The sequence below is a fragment of the Bos mutus genome, chromosome X (genome assembly GCF_027580195.1).
Source record: "Bos mutus isolate GX-2022 chromosome X, NWIPB_WYAK_1.1, whole genome shotgun sequence".
In the NCBI taxonomy this organism is placed as follows: Eukaryota; Metazoa; Chordata; class Mammalia; order Artiodactyla; family Bovidae; genus Bos; species Bos mutus.
In genome coordinates, this window is record NC_091646.1 from 28,565,583 (window position 1) to 28,585,150 (window position 19,568).

Below are 19,568 nucleotides of genomic sequence, written 5' to 3' on the forward strand. Positions count from 1 at the left end.
ATCTGTGTCCCGGGTGCTGTGCACAGGGCTCTGCACTGAAGCTGGGACTCAGCAGATATTTCCATTATCAGTGGGCTTTTCCGCACACCGGTTTCCCCTGCACAAGGTACTCACTGCCTCTGGAGGAGGGCTATACCGGTCCCACCCGGTTAGTGAAGGCTCAGGTGTCAACTGAGGACACACAGGCATCCTGCTAGGCTCCCCTTCTGCCATCTCTGTGCTCTGACATCGAGGACCCCGACACTCCCCTGGGGAGTCATTACAGTGGGACTTCATGGAGGTGAGTCAAGTGTTCTCTGGGCACTTGCTCTGCGGCTACCAGCGTGCCAGGGGCCCCGTGTAGTGGTGAGGAGGGCTGATATTTCAACCCTTCTGATATTGTTGTGGAGTCACGACTTCCCAGTACACCAGACACACTTAGTGAGCCAGCCGGCACATATCCGAGTTCTAAATTATGCAAGTGTGGATGATGCTTTAGGGGATCAGAGGAGGAAGAGTATGGCCACAGTGGTCAGAGCAGGATACTTGGAGGAAGTGAGCTGGCCCAAGCTGGGTGGAGAGCAGCTGGCGTGGAGGGCGCCGCAACCCGCCGGAGCCCCCACCCAGGCAGCAGTGCCGGGTAGAGCAGAGACGTAGCGGGCCCTCTGCAGGCAGCTGCGAGGAGGCTACTTAGCCTGGAGAGGCGAGTTAGCCATTGGTCGCGGAGGCGGCTGCGCGGCAGGTCTCCCAGCCGGTATCTGCCAGCCAGCCTAGCATTTCCAGCAGCTTTCAGTCGCCAGGCCCACGGCAGCCTCGTTTTCCCCACAGGGCGTGCCCGGCCCTCCTGTCTCTTAGTTGCCTGCAGTCGCCTCCGTGGCAGGAGGGGACATCTCCCTCTGCTACTCCCTCCACTTCCCATCCGCCGCAAAGACTATTGTCGCCAATACCCCGAGAGCGCCCACTACAATGTTTCCCTTGAAAAATCCGGCACCTAAACGGACGATGCTGGCGGTCTCCAGAGAACCCCCTGGTCATTTCACATCTAAGCACAAATTCTGTGCCCAGCTCAGTTCCAGGAGCCTCGCAAGTACTAACTCATTTAATCCGCACAGTAGTGCTGTTCTTGACCCTAGTTTACTGCTGAGCAAGCTAAGGCACTGAGAACTTAGTACCTTGTCCACCTCCTGGCCTCACTCCTGGAAAGAGGCAGAGCCCTCCTCTAACCACTACACCAAAGCGTCTCCTGACGCTGCAGACATCGGGTCCTTCCCCACCCAGGCGGATGGTTCCCTACACACCACTCTCCTTCCTCGGGTCTCCCTGGTCATTTTCCAGGAACCACAGCATCTCCTGGCCCTCACTTACGTGGGGGGTGAGGGTGGGGCGGAGCTCTGCTTTCAGAGTTTTTAGCTGCAGGTGCTGTTTATAAACATATATGACTTGCCTCAGTTACCCTCATCTGGAAAATGGTAATCACAGCACCTGCATCAAAAAGCAGCTGAAAGGATTAAATAAGAGAAGCCATACCCCACTGGAAGAGTGTCTGGCCCACAGTAAGAAGCTCAAGAAATGACAATGGTGAGCAAGAAGAGACCGAGTCCCTGGGGGGTTCCCACCCACTTTCAAAACAGGGAGCAAACCCACTTGCCTTCAGAGTAGATCAGAGGGTCACCTTCACTCTAGGGTTCTCTTCGGCTTTCTGTGGCCGGGGCTGTCTTGGAAGCGGGGAACATCAGGCCCAGGCACAGGAGTATGTCTGGTCTAATCAGCCCTAATATATCACGTGGGTGTGCAGTCGGTACAGCTCTGGTGGCAGCGTCCTCAGGTGCCCCAGTAACATGCCTATTCCTCTCCCCTTGGAGTGGCCTGAGTCATGTTGTGTGACAGTCAGTGTTCAGCACTGTCACCATCACAACCAGATATCCATCAAGTATTTACTTGATGGAGGGATCTGTGTTTGGGGTTCTTGATTGAATAGGCAGCATATATTCCCAGGAAGCTAGGGGCCCTTGCTGTGGAGTCATATCTATTTTGCACATAAATTGGGGGAAGGGGGGTTTCCAAGACCCTGGCTCTAGCATGGACCACATAGCAGCAATACAGGAACATGGTGATTCCCCAACCTCCTGCTGTATCCAGAGCCTCCCTCTAAGCCCAGGAGCTGGGCAAACAATAGATGCCAGTCAAGAAGGCCCAGTGCAACATATTACTGCAGAGTTGTTCCCAGGGTGCAAGAGGCTGGATCCAGTCAAAATTTACTCCTGCAGATCAATAACCAAGGAGCAAAGTTCACACGTTCATTCATTTCTTCCTCCAATGGACATTTACCACACAAAGTTTTCTGCTCCATGTTAGGAATGTAAAGAGGAACAAGACACAGCCCCTAATGGGGCCAGACACTTAGTCATTATACAATGACACAAACATTAGAGTTCATTCACTTAATTATTTCTTGAATACCTACTATGTGCCAGGCACTGTTCCAGGCACTGGGGATACAACCATGAACTGAGCATAAATAGACTACTTTAGCAGTTCAGAGGAAAGGGCAGCAAGCACTGACTAGTGGAGTCTGGGAAGACTTGTGGAAAAAGGGGTGATCTCAACTGGGTCTTGAAGGACTGTGCCTTGGCAGAGAGGTAGGAAACGGCAGCTTGTGGGTGGGGCTGGAGGGGGGGGGAGTTACTGGACAAAACTGCTCTCCATTTCAGTAAACAAAGAATGTTGCCTGCCATCAAGCCATCAGCAACTGCCTTAACATGGTGTGCCCTGAGGGGGAATTCAGAATGGCTAAAAAGAAGATACCAACCCTAGATGCATATCTGAGGAATAATTTCAATGAGCCCAGATTCTTGCATCTTCTATACATACAAAAGTGCTACAGTCATTAACTTGAGATGTTTGTATTTTTGTAATTAGCAGTAATCTTCTGATGTTTGACTATTTATTTTTTTCCAGCAAAAACTCCATTGTATCCTGGCTCCTCCTTTGCCTTTCTAGAACATTTCCTAGGAGCTATATGAGAGGCCATCTCCTCAAGTATGGTCCTCAAAAAGGTCCCTGAATAAAACATACCTCACACCTTTTAGCTTGTGGTTTTTCTGCAGTCATAGTACATCAAAGCTTAGAAATATGAGCATGAACACCTGGTAAGGGAATGGCAGCGGTTTGGTTTGGGACTTTGGAGCATGCACGGATGTAGCAGAACAAAAGGCACAAGTTACTGTCTCTCCATAGACGGTTCGATCAGCTAAAATAGACCAGCTCCCTGGTGTCAACATTTTTCTGAGACCTGCACCCCACCCTTGACAAGAGGTGAGGGGGCGCCAAACACCACCTGGTCATGTGGTTGTGTTAGTTTGGTTGAGCCTTACCCAATGGTCCAATAACACAAGAGCCCCCGCCGCAGGCAAGTAACCTTAGTAGGCGGCTCAGCATTCCTTGCTAAGAGCCTTCTTTTAAAAGGAGGGTCTGTCCTGAAAAAGTTAAGGAAATTTGAATAAATCAAATGTAGCTTTAGGTTAAAGTAATTATTCTTGAACAATAATTCTTAAATTGGCTGGAATAGTAAATAATTCATATTCTAAAATTGAACTCTGTCAACAGTGCTTTGGTTATTACAATTTCTATTTAATATTTGTCAAGTGGTTGTCTGTGGTTGAAACTAGTCAGTTTTCATATTTTAATATATCATGACTCAAAATAAATAGTTGGACAGGCTCACCTTAAAGTTCTCTTTGAAAGTCAAGGACAGCTCAGAGTGCGTTACCTCACCTCCTAAAGCCTCAGTTTCATCAGCTGTAAAATGGAGCTTATAATAATACCTAGCTCTCAGGACTATTGAGAGAATCAGGAGAGTTAATCCAGGCAAAGTGAATAGCACAACATTGGCATATAGGAGGTCAAAATAATTAGTCATGATCGTGATTCTGTGGTTTTAGAGAAATCATAGTATTTGGTTGTATTGATTGTTTAATCAGCAGAAGCAGGCTTAACAATCCAATCTGTCTAGCTCTAGAAATTCTGAAAAGAGTCACAGCACTTGGTAGAAGATTTAAGAAATGATATTGCAGCTGATACTGTTAAAACACACACACACACAAACACATACGTGTGTGTATAACTGAATCACTTTACTGTACATGTGAAACTAACACAACATGGTAAATCAGCTATATTTCAACAAAAAAAAAAATTTAATGGGGACTTTCCTGGTTATCCAGTGGTTAAGAATCCATCTCCCAATGCAGGGAACACAGGTTTGATCCGTGGTCGGGGAAGATCCTACATGCTGTGGGGCAACAAAGCCTGTGTGCCCCAACTACTGAAACCAGTGCACCCTAGAACCCATGCTCCACAACGAGAAAAGCCATCACAATGAGAAGCCTGCGCACTGCAACCAGAGAGTAGCCCCTGCATGCCGCAACTAGAGAAAGTCCATGCACAGCAACAGAGATCCAGCCAAAAACAAGTAAATAAATGAAAGTGATATTGTAACCCAAACAAGAAAAGTTGATCTCCAGTTTTCCTGGTAGACAGACTGAGGGACTAATCCATGATGAGCTCTGATGTGACCTAACAGAGACAGGGAAGCAGGGAGCTGAAGTGGGATTACAATTTCAGTAACCAAACTCCCAGCTTTCTATCCTAACTGGCAAGCAGCACGCTTTTACCCAGAAGTCCAAGCCCCCAGCCTCCAACCTTCACTTCTAGGGTCAGCCCACTACAAGGCTCAGTTTTTATTTAATAAAGGGACTCAAGTCCTGAACTGAATTGCAAAAGTGAAAGGAGATCTTTTGCTTCCAAAGGTCTCAGTGTGGCCTCTCCCCAGCAGCTTCTTTCCCTAGGGAGTCACATCATAGACTTGGGTAATCAGGCAGGGACCTTGTGGATTCCTCGAAATACTGTAAGAACAAAGGGAACCCTGGTGATCACATAGTGCTCCTGGGCCAGCAGGGCAGTGGGGGTCTGGGTGTGAGGCAGGATGGATTTTTTTGGCCTCTGCTCCCTTAAATAACCAGAATTGTAAAATAAGTGCTCTAACTTGAGAGTTCAGGATTACCACCATAGCCACACACTCCTATTCAGTGCATTCCAAGTGTTTTTTTTTTTTTTTCTTTTGTTACAACCTTTTCTTTCTTTGTGTGTGTGTGTGTGTGTGTGTGTGAGAGAGAGAGAGAGAGAGAGAGATTCACTTTCTATGGGACATGTGGCATTTTCGTGACTGTTTTAGAAATCTGTAGGTCAGGGATAAGTCCATTACATCAGTCTCCCATGGATGAAACAAAACTCATTTAAGGCATCCAATAAAACAGTAACAGTCGTTGTTGTTTAGTTGCTAAGGTGTGTCCGACTGTTTGTGACCCCATGGACTGTAGCCCACCAGGCTTCTCTGTCCATGGGATTTCTCAGGGAAGAATATTGGAGTGAGTTGCCATTTCCTTCTCCAGGGGATCTACCCAGAGATCAAACCCATGTCTTCTGCATTGGCAGGCAGATTCTTTACCACTGAGCTACCAGGGAAGCCCAGTAACAGTCAGCAAAATTGTGTAAAGCAGGTGTCCACATTGTTCTAAGCACTTTACACATATTAACCCTGTTAATTTTCATGGGGTAGTGTTGTTATCTGTGTATGATAGGTGGGGAAACTGAGGCAGAAAGCAGTTAGGTGAAAATTGGAGAGCTGTCAAGTGAGAAAGTTTGGTCTTTGAAAATGAGGCCTCAGCAGAAACTAACACAACATGTTAAAGCAACAGTGTGTGTTGTGTGTGTGTTAGTTGCTTAGCTGTGTCTGACTCTTTGCGACCCCATGGAGTGTAGCTCTCCAGGCTCCTCTGTCCATGGAATTCTCCAGGCAAGAATACTGGGGTGGGTTGCCATTTCCTTCTCCAGGGGATCTTCCCCACCCAGGAATCGAACTTGGGTCTCCCGTATTGCAGGCAGATTTTTTATCATCTGAGCCACCGAGGAAGCCCTCAAAGCAACTATACTTGAATTAAAAAAAAAAAAGAAAAGAAAAGAAAAAAAGAAAACGAGACCTCCAGTCCAGAAGAGTCTTATGAGCAAGTCCTGGGCAAGAAGATGGGGAGCAGTGAGGAGACCAGGTGACAAGGAAGTCCCAGGCCTGGGTAATGCCTCTGCCTTCATGTACAGGGCTGCCTCCAAATTCCTTCATCTATTCCAGCTCCACCAGCAGGCTTAGATGCAGGTTTTGTGGGGATATCAGTTTATATAATTATATTATTTGGGTACTCCCTTTTAAAAAACACAAATATATCTTTTGAACATTTTACAAAACCCAATGACCAAATGAATATATTGCTGTGGCACCTCTCAGGGCTGGGAAGGGGCCCATGCAATGGGTGGCTTCAAGGCTGAAGCATCGTTAGGTTCTTGGCACGTCTCTCTCCATCAGGAGAGAGTACATTTGCTCCTCACCCAGCAGGGCATTGGAAACTCATTTAGACAGAAGCGTTTCCCTTTGCACTCCTAAACACGAAGCCCTAGGAAGCTGATCTGTCAATAGCGGTCTAGCAAAGACTTTGCCCTGGTTATGTGTTAATGGCCACAACCATCTCCATTGTGGGAGTGAAAACATTAGAGAGGGTGAAACGTGTCTTGTGATTAGATCCCAGAAGTTCCCTTAAATCTCAACAGTGTTAAATTTCCTCCCCTCATTACAAAAGTCACCCAAGGAAATGAAATCCCAGGATGGGGACCTCTCTTCAACTGACAGTCATGGATTATTTAGCCTGTAACTCAGTTGTGTCTCTGAAGAGGGTATAGTGAAAATACTGCCCAATCTGTCACTTGAATGTTGTTTATATTTGTTGCCGGGATACCAAAGGCTCTTTTAAGCCTTTGGCTAAGAAGAATACCATGCATCTGAACTTGTGCACCTGCATTTAAACCAAATAAATGGCTGAAATGATGGGAAAGCTCCTCCAAAAATTTTGAGTAGAACACAAGGTACTTTTTTGTGTCCAGAAATTGTAGCATCCCGTATTTGTTGTTCAAATATATGGCCATTCGCATACCAAAGTGCATATTACAGATAATAAGATGAGGCTTTGAAAAGACGGATATTAACTATTTTGAGGTAAATCAAACCTCCTTTGACCCAAACTCCAAGCTGTAATTTTGTTGCTCAGCTTCTTGGTCTCAAAATTAATGTAAATCTTTACATTTGTAATTTTACTTGCCAACACCAACCCACCCACACAGTCTGCAAATGACTGTTCTGAGTCAGAGACTACTCACTTTCAACTGTGTTAAATAGTTTAAAATGTTCTCGGGGAGGATTAAATCACCTAATCCCAGTCCTTTCACTGATTCTGCTTTATGTAAAAATGATGGAGCCAGAGAACATCTCAACTGGAAGGAACTTTAAAGGAGAAATTAAGGTTCTGATGTGAAAAGTGACTTGCCCCCAGGTCACTCAGCAACCAAAGCTAAAACCGCAAAGGAAAATACTGGCTTCCTTTTAAGGTTTTAATAAAGAATCACATTTAGAAATCCTTGCTCAGAATCCAGAAACTACCCGTTCCCCACCCTCCTGCCTCTGACAGCATCTGTAAGTCCTGGTCCCCAGAGTCTGACACTGGTCTAAAAGAATCATGCCATTTTGAATCCAAGCCGTCAGAATAGGATTCAAATAAAAAACAAATCAGCTACTCTCACAACAATAAGCATTACAAATTTTTTTTTGTTTCAATAGACAAGAAACTGTTCATAATGGTTACTTTTGAAGACGGGGGTTAGGGATGGGACAGAGGAAATGCTTACTTTTCATTTTATATCTTTAATGTTCAACTTTGAGGACCATGTACAGATACTAACTGTGTTAAAAACCCCCAATACAAATTAGAAATACTATGCTTACAAACCTCCTAGGAAAAAGGAAATGTACCACAGGAACACGGACCCGTGAAAATCTAGCAGCCGGCACGGTAGTACTTTAAAATTTTTTTGTACCTTAGTATCTGTAATGGCAGAGGAGGCTGAAAGGGTTCCCCCTGGGGTCTGAGGGCAGTGCCAGAACTCTTTCTACAGCTTTAAAATGCATTCAAATTGTGCAATAGACTCACTAACATATCCACATCTCTTTTAATACAAAATAATGGCTTAAATGACTTACCATCCACAACTGCCCCTGTGGGAAGACACTCCTGGTTTCTTTATCCAGCGGTGGTGGTCGGAGCACCCGGAGCACTGCCTCCAGTGACTGAGCCGAGTGGCCCCTGGAATGGAGAGCGAGGCTGTGTGCAAGCTGACCTGTATACTGGCTCTCTCACCTGGAATTGGGCTTCACAGATTCTGTTAGGCTTTGAATAGTAACAAAACAATGGCATAAATTAGGGGGTTGCTAAGATTGTGTACTATCAATGTTCGCATGAGCATAATGGACATAATGAATTCTATAGCACTATCCTGCACAGCTTGGAGAGATTAAAACCACTTTGTCTTTAAATTAAATTTCAGAAATCATTGAACAACAAGAATAGAAAGAGGGAAAAAAAAAAAACACACCTCATCTATGTCAGCCACCCAATTGTAGGAAGCACCACTTCTTTCTTTCTGATCATTAACGCTTGGTCCTAGGTTTATTTTAATAGCTGCCAGCTCAGTGAGTCCACATCTATTGTAATAACCATAAAGGGGGCTTGGGTTCTCTTGTATTATGGTTTGCAGCCCTAAGTGAAGAGCCTCTTATCCCCTTTCAGGATCAAATTCTCTGAAAAAAGACCCAATCTGAAGTTTATTTTACATAAATCCTACACAAAATAGTATATCTAGGCTGTTACAGAGAAAAGAGAAGTGAGTTTGAGTTCATTCTTAAGTAGTTCTCTGCTTAGGCAGATCTTCATTCCACAAAATGGATGTCTAATTAGGAAAAACTCACATCAGAGAGCTTGCTAGATGCCGGGCACTACATTGATTGCTTTACATGCTTTATGTTACTTAACTCTCACTCCCTAGACCCCAAGGAAATATGGCTAGCACTGTTATATCCCCATTTTACAGATGAGGAAACTGAGACCCAGGATAAGTGACTTGCCCAAGGCCATACAGTTAAGTAAGCAGCAGAGCTGGGATTCAAATCCAGGTACTTCTGATTTTGGAGCCCCTGAAATCTTAACTGTCTCTTAATAATTATCATAGTTACCACTTACAACGTTATGTATGTTCTATGGTAGATGTGGTGGTAGTGTTAATCACTCAGTCGTATACAACTCTTTGTGACACCATGGACTGTAGCCCGCCAGGCTCCTCAGTCCATGGAATTCTCCAGGCAAGAATACTGGAGTGGGTTGCCATTTCCTTCTCCAGGGAATCTTCCTGACCCAGGGAACGAAATGGAATCTCCTTCTTTAATCCTTGAAACAACTCTCAAAGGCAGGCATTATCAATATCCTCATTTTATAGATGAGGAAAACTGAGGCTTGAAATTAACTTCCCCAACAGCACAGTTGTGGCAGAATTCAGGCTTGATACCAGTAGTTTTGTGGGTTTTTTTTTAAGCAACTTTAGTAAGATACTTTTTATTGTCAGTATCACTGAAGGTCAGGGATAAATCCATTATATAAAAACATTGTGTATATTTAAGGTATATAACTTGACATGTGTACATGTGTTGACTCAGGTGCTTGGCCAGGTGGCACGTAACAAAAAGCACTAGGAACCTGTGGGCAGTAACGCCTGCTGTGCAGACCCTATCTACGAGTGGCAGGTAAACATGCTAGTGTATGTCGCATTCCTCAGGAACTTTCACCTGTGCCAGTGGATTACCTATCATTTTCTACTTTGAATGTTGTGGTTTGCCGGCCATGGTGCTTCCTACAAACCTCATGTTCCAGGTAAAATCCCTGGATTTCTGAGGCTACAAGAGCTGCAGAAATTGCAAACACATTCTCATGTGGATCCCAAGGAAGGACTTTTCCAAAAGAAACATGCATCCTCCATTAACTGGCCTGATTAAAATGCCAACCAAAATGTAGATGTGGTTTCCTTTTTGAAAAGTGAGATTTGAGTTCTTGGCAGCTCTCTCCATAATCTTTAACAGTACTGCCATCTCAGCACTGCCTAACTATGCCAGTTCTAATCCTCTGCTTTGAACAGGATTAGATTGACTTGAGACAGGTGAAGATGGAGGAGGGAAGGCAATTGGACAAAAATTGCTGTTACCACCTTATGGGCTTCCCTGGTGGCTGACAGTAAAGAATCCACCTGCAATACAGGTCTGGGTTTGATCCCTGGGTCAGGAAGATCCCCTGAAGGGAATGGCTACCCACTCCAGTATTCTTGCCTGGAGAATTCCATGGACAGAGGAGCCTGGTGGGCTACAGTCCATGGGGTCATAGAGTTGGACATGACTGAGGGACTAACACTGCTGCTGCTGCTGCTAAGTCACTTCAATGGTGTCCGACTCTGTGTGACCCCATAGACGGCAGTCCACCAGGCTCCCCCGTCCCTGGGATTCTCCGGGCAAGAACACTGGAGTGGGTTGCCATTTCCTTCTCCAATGCATGAAAGTGCAAAGTCAAAGTCAAGTCACTCAGTCATGTCAAACTCTGCGATCCCATGGACTGCAGCCTACCAGGCTCCTCCGCCCCTGGGATTTTCCAGGCAAGAGTACTGGAGTGGGGTGCCATCGCCTTCTCCAGGGACTAACACTAGCACCACTTTATAACACTTTTGTTTAAATGAGATAAAACTCATGGAAGAATGAATTTCATCATGAAATGAGATGAAATTCAAGTGTAAAATTCAGCTAGTATTTCTTCATTAATAAGCACAAGATAGGAAAGGTGGGTCCAGAGTGCTTTTTAGAGAAAGCTCATCAGCTGTGACTGTCCACAGGCAATGGACCAACAGTTTTCGGTTGCTCTGGGTCTGCAACGTCGATGGGTCACACAGACAAGCTATTCTTTGCTAAGTGGATGGCTGAAGATTGGTTTTAGAAGAAAGCTCATCACCTCAGGATATACTGCAGCATTTATTAAACAGGTAGCATTTACTCAAATGTAGCCCTTACTAAATTATCTAATGTACTTTTAAATGAAAATAAACCACAAACAAAACTATTCCAGGTATTTTTTATTTCTTCAAATTTGTTATTTGCCAGGAGTGACTGAATAAAAAAATTGGGTCCCATCGTCATCATGGAAATGGCTTTAAGAGAAAACTGGTCATGTGAATATTATTGCTTCCCATTTTCAACCAGTAAATAGTTGCCATTGATAAATAGACAGTTAACAGTCTGTCAGGAATGCTCAAGATATGTTATATAATACAACATGCCTAGTCACAGGAGAAAAACTAGGAAATAACTTAGGTGAACTTCTTGATTTCATCATACAGGACAAGCACAAACGCCCCGCCCATGCCTCTGAGAACATTGGACCACGCGCCTTTGAAAAAGGCTTTGGCTCCTTCGTCACGAGCAATCTTCCTCCAGCAGTCAAGCGTGCCTGTGTACATGATATCAGCTGCAAAGGACAAAGACAAAGGGTTGGTGACCCGAGGCTGAGGTGAAAAGTCCTTAAGTTTAACTAGACTAACCCAGAGCCCCACCTCTAAGAGCTATCGTCAGTTTTTCAAAATCCAACATTTACACATTAGTGTGGCCAATACTGCAGTCTTAACATGGTGACTAAAGGACAACAGGGAGGTGCAGACAACCTGCTGGCCTTAACCTCTAACACCAGGCAAGCCCCCTTAGGCATAGGCACCAAAGGGCCCGCTGAAAGGAGTCTGTGCAGTGGCCACAGACCAATCAACCCCACCTGGGATCTCAACAGATTGCCATTTTTAAAGGCAGGCATGGGTGCCCATGTGCCATGCCCACATCTGTATCTTCTGCTCCAGTGGAACTTACTTCCTTTGCGCCCTGACTGCATCATCATGCGGCGACGCACAGTGTCAAATGGATAGGAAGTCAACCCAGCAACTGCCGTGACTGATTGTGCGATCATCCAGCTGATGAAGATATGAGTGTTCTTGGGATCTGGAAGCATTCCTGAGAATAGGAGAGAGACACTTTCACCAGTAAGCAGACTCTTCCTCACTTGTTTTGCACATCCCCACCCCCAACATCTCTGCACACAAAGGGCTGTACGGGGTGACCCTGGCTGCCTTCAGACAACCCTTTAAACATTCTCACACGGACAGTTCTGAAGCCCACGGGCAAACTTACCCTTGGCAGTGTCATAGATACCGAAGTAGGCAGCTCGGTAGATGATAATACCCTGCACAGACACGTTAAAGCCTTGGTACAGGCCTCTAATCCCGTCAGATTTGTAGATCTTAACCAGACAGTCACCGAGGCCTCTGAATTCCCTTTCAGCTCCAGCTTTGCCCACGTCGGCTGCTAGACGGGTACGGGCAAAGTCGAGAGGGTACACGAAACACAGGGAAGTGGCCCCGGCGGCACCACCTGATGCCAGATTCCCTGCAAAGTAGCGCCAAAACTGGGTCCTCTTGTCCACACCACCCAGGAAGATCTGCTTGTATTTATCTTTGAAGGCAAAGTTGAGAGCCTGGGTGGGGAAGTATCTGATCACATTGGCCAGGTTACCACGCCAGAAGGACAGGACTCCCTGCTCCTTGGGGATACGAACCACGCAGTCTATGATGCCCTTGTACTGCTTATCTGCAGTGATTTGCTTGCTGGCATGCTGCACCTGACAGAAAGAGTGATAATCACGAGAAGTGAAGAGAATACAGCATCTCAACGGACACCCTTAAAGGTTAGTTGGCTCCCGCCTGCCTCAAGTCTGGTCTTCTGGGTCCCACAGGTGGGACCCTCCTAACCTTCTGCCACCATCACAGCTAGAAGCATTAAACCTCCACCCCTTTGGGTGAGGAGGTACCACCCTCAAGCGGAGCCGTGACCTTTAGACCTGGGAGAAAGGTCATTATCTCAGACCCTGGTTCAGAGACATTAGGGCGAGTCCCACGTCAGGCGCGGTCACCCTGGTGACTGTGGTCTTCGCCTAAGGTCCCTGGGAGCAGCTTCCCTCCCGCTCGGGTCCCCTGCTCCTGGAGGTGACCCGAGGGCCACCACCCGTCAGCCTGTGCGGGCGCGCCCTCTAGAGCCGGAGTAGCAGAGCGCGCCACCAGGCCGCGGGAACGCGCCAGCGGCTGCGCGGGGGCAGAAGCACAAGGGACACGCGCTTCCCGGCGCCGGTTTCCGGCCCGGCCGGTCTGAGCGCGGCTGCCGGCTGCGAGGCCGCTCCACCGGCCGCGTGGCCTCCCCCAGGCTGTTATCTCCTTGCCACGACCCTGACGTGCTCGGTACGGGCAGGTGTCCCCCTTTTCAGCGCCTTCGCCCTTGACCCCAAGGCCCGGGAGTCAGTCACTCCCGGGCTGCCCCATCCGAGTTCGCTGGCTCTGGGATGCCCAGGCCCTGGTCTTCCTCCGCCCACCCTCCGCCCCCGACCCTTTCCGAGATCCTGAACTTCAGATCACTAAAACACCTCTCTCAAGTCTGGCTTTTGGTCCTACCCCGCGGCCACCCCTGCTCCCACGCTGCCACTTCCCTGGGCAGATCACGAGGGCTGGTTCCCCCCCAGGCCTGGGACCACCGCTTCCCGCGCGGCCCCTCCCCCCACTTCCTGGTCAGGCTCTCGGATCCCGAGACGTACCTGCAGCAGCAGCTTCACCCGCTCGATGGGCGCGACTGCGGTCTTGGAGATGGCCGCTGCCACTCCACCTGCCAGGAAGTCCTTGGCGAAGGACACGGCGGCATCTGTCATCTTGGAAGGAAAGAGTAAGCGGACGACTAAAAGATCGGCGAGGAACCGGCTTGGACTCCGGGGCTCTGGGGCGGAGCGAAGCAAATGGCTGATTTATATAGGGGGAGCCGGCGCCCGGGCGGCCGGCGTCGGGGGCGGGCGCTGAGCCTCTGCGCGCGGGGCGGCGGGGCCGCTGAGTGGCTGAGCGCGCAGAGGGAGGAGCCGAGGAGTGCGGCAGGGGCCGCCCTCCGCGCTGCCAGGGCTCGCCCGTAGCACCTGACCCGGCCCGAGTAGGCGGCGGCCCCAGAGTACCTGACCAGGACGCGGGACCCCAGGGGAGGCCCCGGGGCGCGGAGGGGGAGAGGTCACGGTGTGCCTGGACCTGGGTGAGGCGCGGTATTTAAGGGGACCCCAAAGAACCAACAAACAACATCCCCCCCCACTACCCAAATTTGGTTGTCAAGAGAAATAATATTGAATGCAGTATTTTAAAAACTCATATAGATAAACTGTGGCGCGCTGGTTGGTCGCCTGTTTTTGTAAATCAAGTTTATTTGGAGCCCCAGGGCTAGGGTGAGGGTGAGGCAAGTGAGGCAGGGCCCTACCAGTGCAAGAAGGGAGCCTGTCTTTATTCAGAAATTTGAAATGTTGTTCATCAAGGATTTTTGCATTCCTTTAGATTTTTTAAATGGTGCATTAAAAAGAATCATTCATTTTGATTCCTGAGTTGTTTGGTGTCCGCTAACATTTGGCGCCCGGGCAAGTGCCTCACTCTCCTCACCCTACGTCTGGCCCTGGCCTGGAACTTTGCCGGTGTTCTGTTCAGTTCAGTCACTCAGTCATGTCCGACTCTTTGCAACCCCATGAACCGCAGCATGCCAGGCTTCCCTGTCCATCACCAACTTCCAGAGTCCACCCAAACTCATGTCCATCGAGTCGGTGATGCCATCCAACCATCTCATCCTCTGTCGTCCCCTTCTCCTGCCCTCAATCTTTCCAAGCATCAGGGTCTTTTCCAATGACTCAACTCTTCGCATGAGGTGGCCAAAGTATTGGAGTTTCAGCTTCAACATCAGTCCTTCCAATGACACCCAGGACTGATCTCCTTTAGGATGAACTGATTGGATCTCCTTGCAGTCCAAGGGACTCTCAAGAGTCTTCTCCAACACCACAGTTCAAAAGCATCAATTCTTTGGCGCTCAGCTTTCTTTATAGTCCAACTCTCACATCCATACATGACCACTGGAAAAACCATAGCCTTGACTAGACGGACCTTTGTTGGCAAAGTGATGTCTCTGCTTTTTAATATGCTTTCTAGGTTGGTCATAACTTTCCTTCCAAGTAGTAAGCGTCTTTTAATTTCATGGCTGCAATCACCATCTGCAGTGATTTTGGAGCCCAGAAAAATAAAATCAGCCACTGTTTCCACTGTTTCCCCATCTATTTGCCATGAAGTGATGGGACCGCTGGTGAAGCCAGAGGAAATTGGAGGAGCAGCAGAGCTGGGACACTGTCCACGTGCCCCAGACCCCTGTTTGCAAAAGCAGTTTAGCAAAGATCTTGCTGGGAATTGGCAGAGGAACATTCAAAAGGACTGGGCTGGAGGGTTTTATTTGAGCCAGAAGCCAAAGCATAGAGGGTATATCGTTAAGGTTAAGGGGTTGTGTGAACTAGATTGGTATTTGGGTCTCTGGGCCCAGGTAAAGTACTCTTGCATTGAATGGATTGCTAATCTCCAGAAAAGTTTAGAGGAATCGACAGAACTAGATTGACACCCATTGTTGTCAAGAGACAAGGGCTTGTTGACTCCCTTAATCTCTGCACTGGGAAAACGTTTGCCACACATGTCCTTACAAACCTACTTGTTAGCTTGAATGCCCTTCCTCAGATTCAGAACAGAAGCTGAAGGTGCCCTCACAAATCCTATGTTTAAATCATCACAGCCATGTTTACAAAAATAACTGTTGAAAACACCCACTGTAGCTGAGCCCTAGGTACCCAGCACACTGAAAACATAGATGGCATGCCACTCAATTTCTTGCCCTCTCCCACCTTCTCCAGATCTGCCTGTTAAAGGACCCAACTCTAAGATTCCTCTGGGCATGTCAGGTTCTTCCTCTAAGTATACTTTGCAATTCGTTAGTCTTTCCATGAACCCGAGCAATCCAAAGTGATGAGCACACACAGCACATGTTCAGAGAAGAGCAATTTTCACTCCAGCTTTGTTGATCCTGGGGGCTATCTTTGACCAGTGTTCTGGAGAGGCCACTTGGTTCTCATTAGTTGATTATAATAGAAATGCAGCTGGATACAGAAATGACCTTGCTGTGCAGTTTCAATGATAGAGTGTGTTCTCTGAAAGTGATAGCCAGTCTACCTCTACTGGTGAGAGAATGAACAGTGAAAACAAAACATCAACAGCATTTTGTTTAGAGGTAGGTGGTTTTAGAATGCATTTCACTATACAATTCAAAACCTTTCTAGTCTGAACTCTTGACATTCTGATGAATGCATTTTTATTCAAATATTAATTACTCTGACCCAGCTCGCTATCACTTATGTACCCTTTTCTTTTTTAGCCTTTCCTTGGCCACATCTGCTACTTCCATTGAGCATGATGTGTCTGCCATATTCTACTCCAAAGCTCTTTTACTGTTTCAAGGATCTCCACATTTACTGTTCTGTTATATTTCACTCTCCACAAAAAGATGATCAAATAATTACGTAAAATTTGCCCCTTCTCAGTCTTTGGGTTGGAGAAGGCAATGGCACCCCACTCCAGTACTCTTGCTTGGAAAATCCCATGGGCAGAGGAGCCTGGTGGGCTGCAGTCCATGGGGTCGCTAAGAGTTGGATACGACTGAGTGACTTCACTTTCACTTTTCACTTTCATGCATTGAAGAAGGAAATGGCAACCCACTCCAGTGTTCTTGCCTGGAGAATCCCAGGGACAGGGGAGCCTGGTGGGCTGCCGTCTCTGGGGTCGCACAGAGTCAGACATGACTGAAGTGACTTAGCAGCAGCAGCAGCAGCAGCAGCAGTCGTCTTTGGGTGCTTAAGTGTAGTTTTACTAAAGGTGAAATACTTTTAAGAGTGACTCCATGCCATGACTTGGTATTTTGCTGAATCCACTGTGAGCTGGAGCTCTCCTGGTTGCCTATGACCAGGTGTACTTAAAGGAGTTGGATGTTCTCAAAAGTGTCAAGGTCATGAAAGAAAAAGAAAGACTAAGGAACTGTCACAGATTAAAGGAGACTAAGAAGAAAGACAGATTAATACAATGTGTGATCCTGGATTGGATCCTGGATCAGAAAAAGGACATGGTGGTACTATTGGTGAGATTTGGATACATAATCTGTAGATTAGTTAATAATATTCTACCAACTATTTTTAGTTACAATGGTTATGTAAAATGTTACCATTTGAAGAAGCTGAGTGCAGGATACATGGAAATTCTTTATACTGTTTTTTTGTGTGTGTGTGTGGGCAACATTTTTATTTCTGAAAGTTAAAAAAATTAAAAAGTCAAAAGAAAAAAAAAAGAGGAAAAAGAAAAGAAACCAGGAGCAAGAGTCCAGGGAAACAGGGACTAATGTCAATGATAATGATGATGATGTTGATAATGATATAGACTAGTCAATTCATTAAAAAGAAATGCCTTCATTGAAACATAGCAGAAGCTCTTAGTAACTACTATGTTTCTGGAAGTTGTGTAGTATACACATAGAATTAAGGAAGAGAAAACAGAGCTAAGGCAGTGCCTACTCTCTCAGAAAAAAACAAGGAAGAAGGTCAGAAATGATACTTAATGCCTCAGTTATCTGTGTACTCACACACCCGCCATATGAGTAATAAAGTGAATGCAAAATGTTAATACAAGCAAGAAAAGACAATTTTTTAGGTATTGTTCAAACTTGGTAGAATGGGACTTCTGACTGGCATCAGTAAAAAGAAGGGTAAACCTGGTTCAGAGAGATACCATGTAGGAGAGCAGAGTAGTAATATATCAAGAAAGTATAGCCAGTAATTCATTGGTAGGAGGGTGAAAAGCATTCCATGAAAATGAAAGGGAGAAATGAAAGTGATTGTCATTGTGAAAGCATACAAGAGACTGCCCATATAGATAAAAGCTATGAATAGTACTTCATGAAGTCATCATCTTGGGGAGAAATGTTGATCAGAGACAAAAACCATCTGAGTATCTGCTACAGGTTTCATTATTCTGATAGCAACACACTGATAAATACTTGACTCTCTTGCTGATAATTATAGTTCTCAGAAAACTGAAGAAGCAATGAGGGAAATTGCTAAACTAGGCTTACTCCTGATAATAAGTAAGGAAGATCTCATTGTAAAGTGAAAGCGACAAGAATCATAAGGAAACAGACCAAGACTGACTGATCTGGATCTGTTAAACAAAGGAATGCTGGGCATAGTCAGATAGGTTAACTAACCTGTGTGTGTGTGTGTGTGTGAGCGAGAGAGAGAGAGAGAGAGAGAGAGAGTTTTAAAAGTCAAAAGGATCAAAGAAAAGATAAATATGATCTCTTGTTCAAACTCCAAATAGAAAGATAGCTCAGGAGGGTGAAAGATTCCAAAGATAAAATTCAGATCCATACAATTTGCAAAAATTCCAATGAGAAATTAAAAAAGGAGAGATATTTAGTAAATTAAGCTGTCCTTCCAGATTCTTCTCTGATGAGCTCAAATTTTTAAAGTACGTATATAGATGACTTCCAAGGACAAAGACTAAAGAGTATCACAAATCTCTAGGAACTGAGTCAGAAGGGCTAAAGTCCAGAATAAACAGAGGCTTATAAAATGGGAGGGGCCACAATAAAGGTTTCTAATGTTCTGTTTAGTGCAGGACATTTAAGGATAAGGAGCTAGAGCATGTGTGAAAAAGAACTGAGGGTTTTAGTTGACTGTAAGTTGGCAATGCCAAAAAATGCTAATGAGTCTTGAGATGGGTCAAGATGATGGTCATGAACAAATCAGGGGACTTTCAGTCCCATTTGGGGCTCTTCTGTTGGCCCATAGAGCTTTGTGCTCACTTCTGGATGCCATTTTAAGAGGACATTAACAAATTGGGACATGTTTAAAAAAGACAGTTAGGAAAGTGAAGTGCCTTCAAATCATGTCATATGAGAAATGGCTGAATGAATAAGAGATATTTAACGGGGAAAGGGCTTTGGGTGAAGGAAGGCCATCATGACTTTCTTCCTAATTGAAGGACTGTCAGATGGAAGAGAATTAGACATCCTGTGTGGAATCAATGGCAGCTGGTAGAAGTATCATGAAGGTAGACTCCAACTGAACAAAAAAACGACTTTCTAAAACATGAGCCACTTGGGAATTCCCTGGCAGAAGTCTGACTGCCAAGGCCCCAGTTTCAGTCCCTGGTCGGGGAACTAATATCCTGTAAGCCTGAAGCTGAAACAAACAAACAAACAAACAACAAAAAACCAAACCGCCCAACCAGTGTGATAGTGAAGGAGAAAATAGTTCTCCTCATTTGCTGGCCAGTCTTCCTGTCTTTAATCTCTCATTTCTATTTCAGCTTCTCGAACAATCTTATTCACATCCAGTTTTCATCACATCACCTATGTTGCTCAAGAAACCAGTGACTCTCTTCTGCTTAGTGGATCAATCCTGAACTCCGCAGCTTAGCATTTGAAGCCCCTCCACCTCACCCAAGGGCTTTGTTTTGGGCCCCTTTGAGCAGACTTAGAAAGTGTTTGATATATTCCAGCCTTGGATAACTGCTTCAGATAAAACAAAATATCAGTCTTATTGAGGTATAATTATATACAATGAAACTTACATATTTAAAACTTTTAACATACATAAACA

At 45.9% G+C, this 19,568-nt stretch overlaps 1 protein-coding gene across 1 annotated transcript; it reads right to left on the minus strand.

Annotated features, from left to right (window-relative positions):
- Positions 1–11,310: 11,310 nt before the first annotated feature.
- On the minus strand, positions 11,311–13,736 carry SLC25A5 (solute carrier family 25 member 5). Its single transcript, NM_001294326.1, has 4 exons — positions 13,626–13,736; positions 12,176–12,662; positions 11,858–11,998; positions 11,311–11,468 (listed from the first exon to the last, which is right to left on the minus strand). The coding sequence occupies exons 1-4, from the start codon at positions 13,734–13,736 to the stop codon at positions 11,311–11,313; spliced, it is 897 nt and encodes a 298-aa protein (NP_001281255.1).
- Positions 13,737–19,568: the final 5,832 nt, after the last annotated feature.